This window comes from Carcharhinus amblyrhynchos, chromosome 8 (assembly GCF_965287045.1).
Source record: "Carcharhinus amblyrhynchos chromosome 8, sCarAmb.v2.hapA, whole genome shotgun sequence".
Lineage (NCBI taxonomy): Eukaryota > Metazoa > Chordata > Chondrichthyes > Carcharhiniformes > Carcharhinidae > Carcharhinus > Carcharhinus amblyrhynchos.
The window spans coordinates 95330639-95347091 of NC_137331.1; the positions used below are offsets into that span (position 1 = coordinate 95330639).

At 42.4% G+C, this 16453-nt stretch overlaps 1 protein-coding gene across 1 annotated transcript in view; it reads left to right on the forward strand.

The window, feature by feature from the left end:
* Positions 1-16453, forward strand: part of scap (SREBF chaperone) — a 170699-nt gene that overhangs the window by 147742 nt on the left and 6504 nt on the right. The window contains exons 19-22 of the mRNA XM_080194528.1: positions 1650-1732; positions 2516-2682; positions 5237-5317; positions 7063-7269. Of these exons, the coding sequence (XP_080050654.1) occupies positions 1650-1732; positions 2516-2682; positions 5237-5317; positions 7063-7269 (538 nt within the window). The remainder of the gene's footprint in view (positions 1-1649; positions 1733-2515; positions 2683-5236; positions 5318-7062; positions 7270-16453) is intronic.

A 16453-nucleotide genomic window follows, 5' to 3' on the forward strand; every position in this document is an offset into this window, starting at 1 on the left:
AACAAGCAGTTAGGTAGGTAAATAGTATGTTGGCCTTCGTTGCAAGAGGACTTGAGTACAAGAGCAAAGATTTCTTACCACAGCTGTGAGACCACACCTGGAGTATTGTGTGCAGTTTTGTTCTCCTTGCCTAAGAAAGGATATACTTGCCATAGAGAGAGTGCAGCGAAGGTTCACCAGCGCGATTCCTGGGATGGCAGTATTGTCGTATGAGGAGAGATTGCGTCGACTGGACCTGTATTCATTGGAATTCACTGGTTGAGAAATGAGAGGGGACATAATTAAAATGTATACATCTCTGGCAGGGCTGGACAGACTGGATGCAGAGATGTTGTTTCCTCTGGCTGGGGCAGACTAGAATAGAGAGTCACAGTCTGTGGACACTGGTTGGCCATTTAGGACTGATATGAGGAGAATGGTGACCCTGTAGAATTCTCTACCACAGAAGGCTATGGAGGCAAAGTCACTGAATATATTTAATAAAGAAATAGATTTCTAGATGTCGAGGGGTAGGGGGAGATTATGGAAGTATAATTTTGAGATAGAGAATTAGCCATGATCGTATTCAATTGTGGAACAGGTTGAAAGGGCTGAATGGCCAACCTACTGCTCTTTTCTATGTTTCTGTGAAACTGTTCCCACTTGAGAGCATCAGGATCTAAAGAGCACAGATTCAGAATAATTAGCAAAAGGAGTAAAGGTGAGGTGGGAGTCTGGAACAAACTTTCTAAGAGGATGATGGAGGCAGGTTCAATTGAGGTAGTCAAAAGGGAGTTGGATTGCTATCTGAAAAGAGAATGTGCAAGGTCATGGGGATATGGCATTGGAATAAGTCTAGTTAGGATGCTCTGAGAGCTAATGCAGACTCGGTGGACTGAATGGCCTCCTGCACTGTAAAGATTCTGTAACATGTCCGTTATTGAATATTTCCACTGATGCCTGCTTTCTTTATTTTCAGTAGAAGCCTTTCCAGGGGAATTGTGTCAAAGGCCTTACTGAAATCTAAGTGCACCATACCCATTGTCTTACCCCTATCAAGCTCCTTCAGAGGTCATTGCTTGTGAAGTAGTTGTTTCTCTAACTTCTACATTTAACCGCTTTGATCTCCCTTTTACATTAACCTTCTGCTTCAGATGGTATACTTGCACCCTTATAAATTCTTCAAAGTGTTCTTTTTGCTCAGATACTTCTGCTGTTTTATTCTTCTGTTATTTAAAAAGGAACTCTCTTGATAGCTGAAGTAATATATTTAAATCCGGACTCTGTTGCTTGCATATCAACTGTTCAACCTTGGCCTGCTGCCTTCCACAGACATTATCGGCTATAGCATGACAGAGATTAGCCAGTTTAACACAACTGCTATTTTGTATGGTAACTACTGTGCTTATTTTTTTTTGAATGTCAAATTGCTTCCAGAACTAGAAAGTATTTACAAGCTTTTATCTTCACCAACCCTGTTAACACACTGTAATAGTTACACTGCACCACAGAATCAAGTAGAGGGGAAATAAGTGGTATGATGTATCATATAATCAGATGGACCAGCATGCAGACTTGACGTTACTGCATTAGAATATGGTAATTACTATGTCTGTGTTAATGCATGTTTGTTTGTGATCAGTAATGTAATTTGGCTTTCTCTCTTACAGAATTGTTGCTGCAAGGTTGAATGGCTCTTTAGATTTCTATTGTCTAGACACCAATAAAACCTTTAATCAGCTGCAGTACCGAGGTAAGTCAAAGATACTTCACTCCTGTTTCTGCTCCTCTTATCCTGAAGTTAGAATGGCTTTGTACCTTTTCCAGGATACTGTTGATTGGTTACATAACTAATCCTAAGCATGCTGTTATCAGCTAAAGCATAAAACTAGGAGATCATTAGAAGCAAATTAATAAAATGGACCATTTATTCCAGCTTTTACTAAATATTACCAACGACTCATTGACGTGTAACACGCTTTCATAATCACATTACTTAAATTCATGGTCCTGTCAGCATTCCTTAAATCCATGTTGTGAATTGTTGTCAACACAAAATCTGCATATTAAGACATATATTGCCGATCAGCAATTAAAATAAAACTTGAAAAAAAAATTGAATTGTTAGAAAACCCAATGCATGCTGCTTACCTTGAAATCTCCTCCAACCCACTGCAACTATTTCTTTTACAAGCCTGCTCTCCTGTATGATTTTCCTACCTCCAGTTCTGCGAATGTTAGCAGAGACACCAATCATGTTGCGGTGCTTAAAATTCCCTTCAAATCTTCATGCCTTTCATGTGTCTATACTTTTAAAAGCCTCATCAAACCTCCTTTTCAAATGTGCCTTTAACCACTTCCTCCAATCTTATGGTTAAACTGCTGTTTGATGTATGAAATTCCCATCTTGAAATTTCCAGCTTGAAAAGAAATTTGAGGCGTGTTTCTATTTAAAGTTGCTGTGGATGTGCAAATTGTTAAACCACTTTTTGTTTATATTTGGAGCACTAATTGTGTTACCTGACTTTATGTTCAGGAACAACCAACAGGTCCACCATCCCATCATCACCAGTCTTCAACAGTGACGATATCATTGTGTGTCAGTTAACCCATATGGTTCCTTGTGCACACCAAAAGCCCATCACAGTACTGAAAGCAGCTGCTGGCAGAGTGGTCACAGGAAGTCAGGACCACACACTCCGGGTGAGTAAAATTTAATTACATTTGAAAGGCTTAGTGGCACTCATATTTTGGAGAAGGTTTCTTTTTGCAAGACTTGAATATATCATTTGGGCTGACAGTCTTCCAGAACACTGAGAAAGTGCCGTGTTTTGAAACATCTCCATGCTATGGTAAAACTCTTGCCTTCCCATTCAGGTCAACATTAAAAGCCACAATGTGGAGATGGTATACTTGACAAGCTGGGAAGATAGGACCAAATAAGCTGAAGGGATGCTTTCATCCAAACATTTCTTGTAAATCGTTCTGATGAATGGTCATCAGCCTGGAACATTAATTCGGATTCTGTCTCCATTGATGTTGTTTGATCTCCAGAACAATTTCAGCATTTCTGTTCTTATTTCAGATTTCTGGAATTTGCAGTATTTTGCTTTTGTAATTCTTGTGATCTGGTTGATAATATAAGTTAAGAAATGTGGATAAAAGAAATGTATCCTGTCAACACCTTGGGGGTGGGGCGGTGAAATTTGAGTGCCAGTTTGAATAAAGGGACCCAGCAAAGTATCAACCTTTTTTTGGTCACAAAAGCTGATTGACCAGCTGTGTATTTCCAAAATGTTCTGTTTTTCCTAACTTGAATGCAATTCTTGACTTCTGTTGATGAAAACTGCATGATTTGATTTATTATTGTCACGTGTATTAGTATACAGTGAAAAGTATTGTTTCTTGCATGCTATACAAACAAGGCATATCAAATATAGAGAAGGAGAGGATGCAGAATGTAGTGTTACAGCCATAGCTAGGGTGTAGATAAAAATCAATTTAATACGAGGTAGATCCATTTAAAAGTCTGATGGCAACAAGGAAGGAGCTGTTCTTGACTCAATTGGTACGTGATCTCAGACTTTTGTTATCTTTTTCCTAACAGAAGAAGGTGGAAGAGAATATATCCAAGGTGCTTGGGGTCTTTGATTATGCTGGCTGTTTTTCCGAGGCAGTGCAAAGTGTCGACAGAGTCAATGTTGGAGAGAGTGGTTTATGTGACTGGGCTTTGTTCACAACCCTCTGTAGTTTCTTGCTGTCTTGGACAGAGCAGAAGCCATGTCAAACTGAGAGACATCCAGAAAGGATGCTTTCTATGGTGCATCTGTAAAACTTGGTGAGAGTCTGAAGATGTTAGGTTGTCCGCTGGAAACTCCTTCCCATTTTATCACCAACAAGGAAATGCTGAAAATTAGGACATCTGGAGGCAGATTATGAGAGCTTGTCCTTGTCCAGGATTTAGCTCCTATTTTGACAAGAATACACAGAGAAGCAGATACTGCTGAAGCTCTTCAACACCAACTAGTAATTTAACTGAGTGGTCAACATCCATATTGTATAGATTGATGAAACTTGTTCATTTTATGATGCATTGTATTCCTTATTGTTATATTACTAAGAGGCTTATGTTGCCTACTGCCTACCAGCAAGAGTTGAAGTTAAGTATTGGAGTCTGTGGAATCAAGGTGCATCAACCTTGCAATTGAAGTTCAGACCCAAGTAAACACTGGCAGAATTTTAACTTGCAAGGTAGGGTGTAGATTCTAATGTATGCAGGTGAAAGGGATCAAAAGGAGGATGGCAAGATCAGGCTATTGAGTTGGATGGTCTGCTGTGATGATCATGAATGGTTGAAATAGTGTTTTGTCAATGTTGCTTTTAGTTTGTTACTGTAAAGGCCGTATAACATGAAATCTTGTCAAGTGACCCTTTAATCACTGATGAATGGGACTTCTTGCAATAGAGTACAGACAGCAGAGTTTTGGGTGATAAAAGATCAAATATGTGAGAGCCAGGAGTTTAAATAAACAAACCTAGAAATGATAAAGGCATGGATAAGAGTTTCAATAGTAGGTGAGCTGAGGCAGGGGCGATGAAACAGGCAGACTTAATAATGGCATGGATACAGTGTTGCAAGCTCGTTTCAGGGTCAAATATGACACCAAAGTTGCAACATGTAAGGTTCAGTTTCAGACTGATTCCAGAGAGAGGGCTGTGTCATTGTCTATGGACGGGATTTCATGGTGAGCGCCAGATAATGGCTAAGGTCCTCTTAATAGAGAATTTCTGCTCATCCAATACTGAATATTGAACAAGGAGTCTTGACAATTTGGGGACAATTAAATAATCGAGACCAGTGATGGCAAGGGTAGAAGTGGGTGTTAGCAACATGTATGTGGAAGTTGATGCTAAGTTTTGATAAGATATCATAAAATGATGATTAATAGGAGTAAGCCCTTGAACCTGTTTCACCATTCAAAATGATTATTCAGTGTCGCCAAGGATGGCATGTAGATAGGAGTGGACCATGGATAGAAAATATGGATTAAAATGTACTAATTTGAACCAAGTGAAGTTGGAAGCAAAAGGAAGCTTTTGCAGATACTGCAAATCTGAAATAAGAACAGAAAATACTCGAGGATTGACAGCATTTGTTGAGAGAGAGAGAAGCAGTTAATGTATCATCAAAAATGGGCCGATATGATTGTAATTTATTGCAGTACATTGCTTTACTAAGTTTCTGTCCCTTTTGCAGATATTTCGACTTGAGGACTCCTGTTGTCTTTATACGCTACAAGGTCATTCAGGAGGAATCACAGCAGTTTATATAGACCAGGTACTGTCATATATAACCTAAATACAAAGTAATGTTGGAGGTTCAGATAGAGTCTAGTATTAATTCAGATTACACTAAAATTGATCACAGACATGATAGAATTGCAAGCCCTATACTGCTTATACAGTCATATTTCTACCATTGTTGCAAATATCTTTATGGAAGAAAAATAGATTCAAGGAGTTGGCAAAATCAATAGTTTTGCCTTCTTAACTGCATCTTGAATCTTGTCAGTGAGTTGGAAAACCATGGGTTTAACACTAGGCAATCTAAGCTACCATATCTGTGTTGCGGAGCTCTGCAATGTCCAATGTGTCACTTTTCAAAGGAATGTTAAATTAAGGGACAATATCATGTCCTTGATGTGGGAACAAAACCCAAAGAGAAGCTTTCTGCTTGTATCCTGGCCCATATTACTTAGGCTTACTTTGTGCAAATGGATCCTATGTTTGCCTAAACAATAATTACTACATTTCCAAAATAACTATTTAGTTGTAAAGTAATACGTTACTGGGGAAATAATCAATAATTACTTCCTGGGGAAGTAATCAATGATGTATAAAAGCAAGTTCTTCCTTTCTGCGTGTACATACTTCTACCCAGGTGACAGCATATGCATGTTGCGATTTGTAAAATGTGTTGCAATACAAACAAGTTAGGTGTGACTGTAGTGCCATTTTTAAAAAATCATTATGCTCCAGAGTTCACTGATCACCCTCAGTACAGTCATGAGCTGGAAAACAGGAGAAGAATAAGAGACCTAGTATTGAGTACCCCTTTTATCAGTCAAATTATCACCTACTGCACTGGTACAGTGTGGTTGAACTTTGCTCAGCGTCTGAAACCATCAGTGAGTTGCAGGGGTGGAGGGGAAGAGTTGAATATAGACCTCATAGTGTGCTAGAAACGTTTCCATGCCCTTCACATTTAGTGAGTTTCTTTAAAGTTGTATTATGCAGGCAAATGCACCAAGCTATTTGGCAACAATTAAAATTTGACAGACCGCAATGAGATGAGAAGCTAATTAATCTTTTTCTGATGGCATTGGTGTGGAGAAGCTGTTATCCAGGACAGCTTGTTGATTTAATGACTTGATATTTTTAAGATTCATCAGAAAAGCCAGAAGGATAATAATGCAGCTCTCATTCAGTCGTGCAATAGCGTCTTAGACCATCTGTTTTGTAGATTGTGAAAGTAAAATGCACCATCAACAGCCTGCTCTTGTTGTGTCCCAGCAACCAACCAGGAACGTGTCAACAATTACAAGCAGATAGAGTAATAAAAGACTCGAGGGACTAGCAAGGGAACAAAATAGGAATGATGTCAACCTACCTTCATAAGATGGTTGGCAATGTTCACAAGTTTTGGTAGTTTAATATATGCACTTGATTCACATAATGATTTTAAAATATAGATCTTGACATGTTTAATTTTTTTCTGATTAATTGGCAGCATTTAATGAAAGCAATTGATAACTGGTCACTTTTGTCAGAGTTAATTATCATATTTCTCCTTTTTTTCCTTTCCTCGTGCCACCTTAGTTATGGATTCATGTCTTGTATTCTGTCAAAGAATAAGGAGCATTGACACTGCTTCATTACGTCAGCTCCTAAAGAGCCGATTTAAGAGTACAAATTTTCAGCATGAAGTAATTGGTGCCTTAGTGATGTGTGTAGAAGATCCAGTCAGTTTTATCAATTTAGCGGTTGTTGTACAGTACTTGAGATTTCTCCTTTCCCCCTCAGACAATGGGGCTGGCCAGTGGTGGGCAAGATGGAGCTATTTGCCTCTGGGATGTATTAACTGGAAGCCGAGTGAGTCACATGCATGGCCATCGTGGTGATGTTGTCTCTCTCATCTGTACATCAAGCTGTGTGATCAGTGGTGGACTGGATGACATGATCTGTATATGGGATCGCAGCTCTGGTATCAAACTCTATTCCATTCAACAGGTAAGTTCAGTAGCTCTTGTTCTCTCTTGTGATGTTTTTGGGAAGATTGGAAAACAGCAGGCAAACTTGATGTTTTAGCTGAAAACAAACCTAAATTGAAGAGACAAAGTCTATTCAACAAGCTAAGGTACAACAATCTTACAAAGGTTATAAGAACATAAGAAATAGGAGCAGGAGTAGGCCATCTAGCCCTTCGAGCCTGCCCCGCCATTCAGTAAGATCATGGCTGATCTGTTGCTGCTCAGTTCCACTTTCCCGCCCTCTCCCCATAACCCTTAATCCCCTCTCTTATCAAAAACCCATCAACCCGCGTCTTAAAAATATTTAGCGAGGCAGCCTCCACCACTTCAACAGGCAGAGAATTCCAGAGATTCACCACCCTTTGAGTGAAGAAGTTCCTCCTCAACTCTGTTCTAAACCACCCCCCTTTTATCTTGAGGCTATGCCCCCTAGTCCTACTGTCTTTTTTGAGCGGGAAGAGTCTCTCCACCTCTATCCTATCCATCCCATTCATCATCTTATACGTTTCAATGAGATCTCCCCTCATTCTTCTAAACTCTAACGCGTACAAGCCCAGTTTATTCAGCCTCTCCTCATAGCTCAACCCCCTCAACTCCGGTATCAGCCTAGTAAACCTCCTCTGCACTCCAAGGCCAAAATATCTTTGCGCAGGTGCGGCGCCCAAAACTGCACACAGTACTCCAGCTGCGGCCTCACCAATGCCCTTTACAGCTGCAGCAAGACCTCCCTACTTTTATATTCAATCCCCCTCGCTATGAAGGCCAGCATCCCATTCGCCTTCCTGACCACCTGCTGCACCTGCAAGCTGGGTTTTTGCGACTCGTGCACAAGGACCCCGAGGTCCCTTTGCACCGTCGCCTGCTGCAGTTTTTCGCCCCGTAAGTAATAGTCCTTCCTACCATTCTTCCTACCAAAGTGGACCACCTCGCACTTGCCAACATTAAATTCCATTTGCCATTTCCTGGCCCATTCGCCCAGCCTATCTAGATCCTTCTGCAGACTCTCCACACCCTCCGCACAATTTGCCGTTCCCCCAATCTTGGTGTCATCCGCAAATTTCGACACCCTACACTCGGTTCCCTCCTCCAGATCATCTATATAAATGGTAAAAAGCTGAGGCCCCAGCACCGACCCCTGGGGCACTCCACTAGTCACCATCCGCCACTCTGAATAGCACCCGTTGACCCCCACTCTCTGCCTCCTATTTGACAACCAATCCTCTATCCACGCTAACACCCTACCCCCAACTCCATGTCCCTCGACCTTCTGCAATAACCTCTTGTGAGGTACTTTGTCAAACGCCTTCTGAAAATCTAGAAAGACCACATCCATCGGCTCTCCTCTATCCACCGCCCTAGACACATCCTCATAGAACTCCAGTAAATTTGTCAGGTTGCAAGTAGAAGTTTCACCATGGCAAACTGTGAACCGGATTCAACAAATCAAAAGTGACTTTGGTGAAAGTTGCCAGATTGCTGCAAAAACCCAACTGGGGTGCTTGCCAACTCCACCTGATCTGACCTACACGTGGCTTCACTCCCTCTTACCATTGACAGTCAATAATTATGGGTATTCTTAATTCTGTCTATATCCTGACAAATACATGGGTGAGCATTTCAGCAGCACATAAGCTGAGGCAAAGATAGAGATGGACAGTGTTGTGGAGGTAGGAAAAATGATGATTTTTCATTGGGTTGGAATTTCAGATTAGGGTTACAGTCTATCGCGTTTACCTTCAAATAGTAGCTAGGGAGAGGGATGAAGTCAGTGGCTATGGAACAGAGTTTGTGGCAAGGATTGTTTTCTTGACAGATCTTGTGGTGGTGCTTAGTGAATTAGGTGAAAACTACACTAAAAAATGTTATCTGAAGTGTGACATTGGTAAATATATCTGTTAGGAACTAAATGACATGAAATGCAAATAAATTGCATATATATAAGTTACTTTTCTTTTGTGAAAGGTTCCTTTTTCCTAAACTAGTCTCACACCGCCTAGAGCTGGGATGATGCATTGGCTACTTCATCATAGGAAAGGAAAGAAAATAGAAGCACAAGTAACTCATCAGCTCTTTGAACCTGTTCTGCCATTCATTTAATCATGGCTGATCATTGAATTCCATATCCCTTGATCCCCCTTCCTCAAATGTCCCTTGATCCCCCCCCCCCGCTTCCTCCCATATCCTTTGATCCCTGCCGCTTCCTCCCATATCCCTTGATTCCCCTCCCATATCCCTTGGATCCCCCCTTCCTCCCATATCCCTTGATTTCCCCCCCCCTTCCTCCCATATCCCTTGATTTTCCCCCCCCCCCTTCCTCCCATATCCCTTGGATCCCCCCCTTCCTCCCATATCCCTTGATTTTCCCCCCCCCCCTTCCTCCCATATCCCTTGGATCCCCCCCTTCCTCCCATATCCCTTGGATCCCCCCCTTCCTCCCATATCCCTTGGATCCCCCCCTTCCTCCCATATCCCTTGATTTTCCACCCCCCCCTTCCTCCCATATCCCTTGGATCCCCCCCTTCCTCCCATATCCCTTGGATCCCCCCCTTCCTCCCATATCCCTTGGATCCCCCCCTTCCTCCCATATCCCTTGATTTTCCCCCCCCCCCTCCCATATCCCTTGATTTCCCCCCCCCTTTCCTCCCATATCCCTTGATTTCCCCCCCCCTTTCCTCCCATATCCCTTGATTTCCCCCCCCCTTTCCTCCCATATCCCTTGATTTTCCCCCCCCCCTTTCCTCCCATATCCCTTGATTTTCCCCCCCCCTTTCCTCCCATATCCCTTGATTTCCCCCCCCCCCTTTCCTCCCATATCCCTTGATTTTCCCCCCCCCCTTTCCTCCCATATCCCTTGATTTTCCCCCCCCCTTTCCTCCCATATCCCTTGATTTTCCCCCCCCCCTTTCCTCCCATATCCCTTGATTTCCCCCCCCCCTTTCCTCCCATATCCCTTGGATCCCCCCTTTCCTCCCATATCCCTTGGATCCCCCCCTTCCTCCCATATCCCTTGGATCCCCCCCTTCCTCCCATATCCCTTGGATCCCCCCCTTCCTCCCATATCCCTTGGATCCCCCCCTTCCTCCCATATCCCTTGGATCCCCCCCTTCCTCCCATATCCCTTGGATCCCCCCCTTCCTCCCATATCCCTTGGATCCCCCCCTTCCTCCCATATCCCTTGGATCCCCCCCTTCCTCCCATATCCCTTGGATCCCCCCCTTCCTCCCATATCCCTTGGATCCCCCCCTTCCTCCCATATCCCTTGGATCCCCCCCTTCCTCCCATATCCCTTGGATCCCCCCCTTCCTCCCATATCCCTTGGATCCCCCCTTCCTCCCATATCCCTTGGATCCCCCCCTTCCTCCCATATCCCTTGGATCCCCCCCTTCCTCCCATATCCCTTGGATCCCTTTAGCCTCAATTTCTTCTTGAAAAAAAAGACAACATTTTGGCCTCAACTACTTTCCGTGGTAGTGAATTCCACCCGTTCGCCACCCTCTGGGTGAAGGGATTTCTTACCTCAATGTTAAAAGGCTTACCCCTTTTCCTCAAATTATGACCCCTAATTCTGGACTCCCTCACCATTGGTAACAGTCTTTCTAGATCTACACTGTCTAACCCTGTTAGAATTTTACACGTTTTTATGAGATCCTCTCTCACTCTTCTAAACACCAGCGATTATAATCCTAACTGACATAGTCTGTCCTCATATGATAGACCTGCCGTCCCACAAATCAACCTGGTAAACCTTTGCTGTACTCCCTCTATAGCAAGGACACCAAAATTGCATGCAATACTCCAAGTGTGGCCTCACTAACACACTATACAATTACAACAAAATCCTCTTGCTAAGAAGGCCAAAATACCATTTGCCGCCTTGACTGCCTGCTGTACCTGTGCTTACTTTCAGTGATTGATGCATGAGGACACCAATGTCTCACTGAGTATCCACCTCTCTCAATTTACACCCATTCATGTAATGATCTGTCTTCCTACTATTGCTACTAAAGTGGACAACTTAACATTTATCCACATTATACTGCAACTGCCATGCATATGCCCACACATTCAGCCTGTCCGAATCACACTGAAGCATCTCTGCATCCTCCTCCCAGCTCACCCACCCATCCAACTTTCTGTCATCTGCAAATTTGGAGATAAGACATTCAGTTCCCTCTTCCAAATCATTAATGTATAATGTGAACAGTTGGGGTCCTAGCACAGATCCCTGTGGTAACCAACTAGTCACTGACTGCCAATCAGAAAAACACCCATTTATGTCAACTCCTTGCTTCCTATTTGCTAACCAGCTTTCTATCCATCTCAAGACATTACCTCAATTCAATGTGCTTTAACTTTTCATAGTCTGTTATGTAAGTCCTTGTCGAAAGCCTTCTGAAAGTCTAAATAAGCCACATCCACTGGTTTTCCTCAGCCAACTCTATTAGTTACATCCTCAAATAATTCCAATAAATATGTCGAGCGTGATTTCTTTTTTGTAAATCCATGCTAACTTTATCTGATTATACCACCACTTTCCAAATGCTGAGTTATGGACTCGAGCAACTTTCCCAGTACTGACATTAAGCTCACTGATCTATTGTTCCCTGTTTTCTCTCTAGCTCCTTTTTTGAATAGCGGGCTCACATTAGCTACCCTCCAATCTGTAGGAACCAGCCCAGAGTCCAAAGATTGTTGGAAAATAACCACCAATGGATCTAGTATTTCCAGGGCAACTTCTTTAAGTACTCTGGGATGAAGATGATCAGGACCTGGAGATTTATCCTCCTTCAATCCCATCAACTTCCCCAAAACAACTACACTAATGCTGAGTTCCTTCAGCTCCTCACTAAAAGTTGTTTCTTTCAGAACTTCTGGTATATTATTCATGTCTTCCTTTGTTAAGGCTGAAGTAAAGTGCAAATTTAATTCCTTGGCCATTCCTTTATTCCCATTATGAATTCTCCCGTTTCTGACTGAGGGGCTACATTTGTTTTTTTTTTGCCGATCTTTTTCTCTTTCCATACCTATAGAAACTTTTACGATCAGTTTTTACTCCCACAGGTGGGTTGGTGTGTGTGTGCCTGTCAGGTGGGGGCGAGGTTTTGCTGGGGAGGCTGGCTCCTTGACAGGGTGCAGAGGAGATTTACCAGCATGATTCCAGGGATGAGGAATTTTAGCTACAAGGTCAGATTGGAGAAGCTGGGGTTGTTCTGCAGCAAAGGAGGTTGAGGGCACATTGGAGGTGTACACAATTATAACAGATTTAGACTGTCAGTGCCTATTAGTAGATGGCACAAGGACTGGGGCGGGGGGGACAAAGATCTAAGGGTTTAGGGCAAGAGGGTGAGGAAGAACGTTTGACACAGTAAGTAGTGATGACCTATTGGTAGGCTGATCAACTGTGAAGTACATTGTAACTGAGCTAAACCTTTCCCTGTACCATGCTTGCAATTTACAGTCACTGGATAATGTTTGCAGAAACAGTTTAAAATAGAAATATTTAAAATCCATACCACACAATTGCACTAATGTTGCTCCCAGCTGCCCTGGGAAAGTTAGAAAGAAAAATAATGCTGGCTGCAACTCAAGCATCTACTATCCCTTTGACTTCTGTTCCTCAAAATATCAGGAGTAATGTTGAAAACAAACACCACTTTAATTTTGATGACTGTCACTGTTTCATTGTTGCTACCTTAAAATCCTGCAATGCCCTATTTAACAACAATTGGGAACACAAGAGAATGGTTTATGGAGAAGCCTCACTTCTCACGGCATCTAGTGACAGATAATGAATGCACTCTTCCCAGTGTACCAGGCATCCCATGAACATTTTTTTGAAAAGTTTGCAACGGTGTGCACCATCTTCAAAGTGCACTGCAGGAACTCCCCAGAGTTCTTAAACAGCACCTTCCAAACCCACAACCACTACCATCTAGGAGGACAAGGGAAGCAGATGCTTTGGGACATCACCTGGAAGTTACTCTCCAAGTGACACACCATCCTGATTTGGAAATGTATCATGTTCTTTCACTGTCACTGGACCAATATCCTATAACTCCCTCCCTAACAACACTGTGGTGCACCTATACTACATGGGCTGTAGCAGTTCATCACCTTTTCAAGGGCAATTAGGAATGGACAGTAAATGCTTGCTTAGCCAGCAAAGTCCACATCCCAAGTTATGCAGCTGAAATTCTCTTTTGTAGTCAGTGCACATTTGCAAAACATCAGTGGCATAACATCACTATCAGAAATCACACTACCTTCACAGCAGCACTTTGAAATCACAGACTGGCAGTTAGATGGTGACTAACCTCAAACTTCCTGCAGCTGTGCAGGCTTTCAGGACAAATACAAAAGCGCTTTGTATTGCTCATGAGTTAACAGGTTAGCTTATTGGAGTGATATCTTCCAGGGTACACAGTCTTCATATACATGTGCCCTGAGCTTCAGAGACAGTTGCAATGTCAGGTGATGTACAAAGCCCCAGATTCTGCTTCCACTGAGTTACATTTTTAAATGTCTGTTTTGAATTTTATGCTCATCAAGGTAACTGACAGGAAGGATTCATAATTCACAGGAAGGGAATGGGTGACAGTCAGACAGTCCAAGAGAAGCAGGCAGGTAGTGCAGGAATCCCCCCTTAAATCGGTTTTCCAAAGCTGCTGAGGGCACTGGTTCCTCAGGGGAGTGCAGTCAGAGCCAAGTTTGTGGCACCAGAAATGGCTCAGCAGTGCAGGACAGGAGGAAGAAGAAAGGAAGAGCAATAATGATGAACTAATAGTTCAGAACAGACAGGTGTTTCTGTGTCTGTAGACATGACTCCAGAAGTCATTGCCTCTCTGGTGCTGGAGCCAATGATGTCACAAGCAGGCTGCAGGAGATTCTTCTGGGGGAGGGTGAACAGGTAGAAGTCATGGTCCACTGCAGCTGTATGATGGACTACTGTCAAAATGGATATGATTCCAGCATGGTCAAAGTATATTCCTGCAAGGAGAAAGATGGGGCAAACAAATCCAGAGCACTCTGGATGAAGAAAAGCTAGAAATTGAGATCTAAGAAAGTGTCCTTTTAACAGGTGTCAAGTAGAAAATCAAGTTGAGAATCGAGATGAATAAAGAAGGTTCAGAGAGGAGGTGAAAAAACATTAAAGAAACAAAGAGAAATTATGAGAAAAGACTGTCAGCCAGCATGAAAGGGGATCCAAAGGTCTTCTATAGGCACATAAATAGTAAAAAGGTGATAAAATGAGTAGGGCAGGTTAGGGACCTAGAAATGAATTTACACATGGAGACAGGGCATGGCTGAGCTATTAAATGAATACTTTGCATCTGTCTTTACTAAGGTAGTAGATGCTACTCAGTCCATGGTGACAGAGGAAGAAACTCTGTCACTGGAAGGATTCAGAATTGATAAGGAGGAAGTATTTGACTGTCAATTCTTAAAGTTGTCAAAGCATCAGGCTTGGATTAGATGCATCCAAGGACATCGAAGGAAGTGAACATGGAAATTGCAGAGGCGTTGGTCATAATTGCAGATTTTAAGCCCTTGCTCATAGTCCAGCAATTACAGACCAGTCAGTTTAACTTCAATAGTGGAGAAGCTTCTAGAAACAATTGTTCGGGATAATAGTCAAATGGAAAATTGTGGGTTGGTTAGGAAGAATCAGCATGGATTTCTAAAGGAGGAATTGCATTCAACTAACATGCTGGAGTATTTTGATGAACTAACAGGGTCAGTGATGGTAATGCTGTTGATGTGGTCTACATAAACTTTCAAAAGGCATTCAATACAATGCCACACAGCAGACTTGAGAGAAGCGTTGTGAATAAAGTTTTGATGCACCTCAAAAAAAATACAAGAGATGTGGATACAAAATTGGCTGAGTAATAGGAAACAGAGTAACGGTCAATGGATATTTCTTGGGCTGGTGAAGGTTTGTAATGGAGTTCCCTGGGACTCTTGCTTTTACAGAAATATTAATGATCTACATCTTTGTGTGCAGCGGACAATTTCAAAATTTACAGGTGACACAAAACTTGGAAACAGTGTAAATTATGAGGAGGATTGTAGAACTTCAAAAGGACATTAACAAATTGGTGGAGTGGGCAGCTCAGTGGCAGATGAAGTTCAATGCTTGCAAGTGAGAGATGATGCGCTTTGGTAGGAAGAACATAGACAGATGGAGTATTTTTACAGTTCTGGGTGCCACACTGTGGGGAAGATGCGGACACATCAGAGAAAATGCAGGGAGATTTATGGGAGTGATTCCAGGAATGAGAAGCTTCAATTTTAAGGATATATTTGAGAGGTTTGGACTATTCTCCTTGGAGCGACAAAGTCTAAAAGAAGATTTAATGAAGGTGCTCAAATTACGAGGGGGCTGGACAGAGTAGACGGAGAGAAACTGTTCCTGCTAATAAAAGGATCAAGAACAAGAGGACACAGATTTGAAGTGGTTTGCAAAACCACTTGTGATGTTAGAAAAAGCTTGTTCACAGAATGAGTGGTTCAGGTCTGGAATGCACTGCCTACAAGGGTGGTGGAGGCAGATTCAGTCAAGGCATTCAAAAAGGCATTGGATGATGATTTGAATAGAATCAAGGGAATGGGGAAAAGGCAGAAGAATGGCACGAAGTTGTAATGTTCATTTGGAGACCTGGTACAGATACAGTGGGCTGAATGGCCGCCTCCTGCACCGTAACGATTCTGTGAATTCAGGCATCAGTATCATTGTTAATCTAAGTAGAACATGTGTAGATGCAGAGTAAATCTTTCTGCTTTCTACTCAGTGACCTTCTTCAACCCCTATTTTCCACTTTGCGCACCAGCTTCCTCCCTAGGTGAGACTGCCTTTGAAGAGCAGTTTTGGTTCTACACCTACTTAGAACTGAACTGACATTGCCAAACTTATTTCACGTTCCAACCTATATAAGCAGCAGAAAGAAGAATCTCATCACATTACGCTGGACTAGCTTTGAACTTCTACACCAGAATGAAAGGCCATTGTCTAACCAACTGCAACACACAGTCTTATAAAAATAAATGTTTTATGATAAATTAGTCCCATGAAAAGGGAGACAAATTTTGAGACGGTTTCAGTAGAATACTAGGGACAAATATTGTGATTTATTAAAAATCTGTCTCTGGTGGATTTTCCAGCC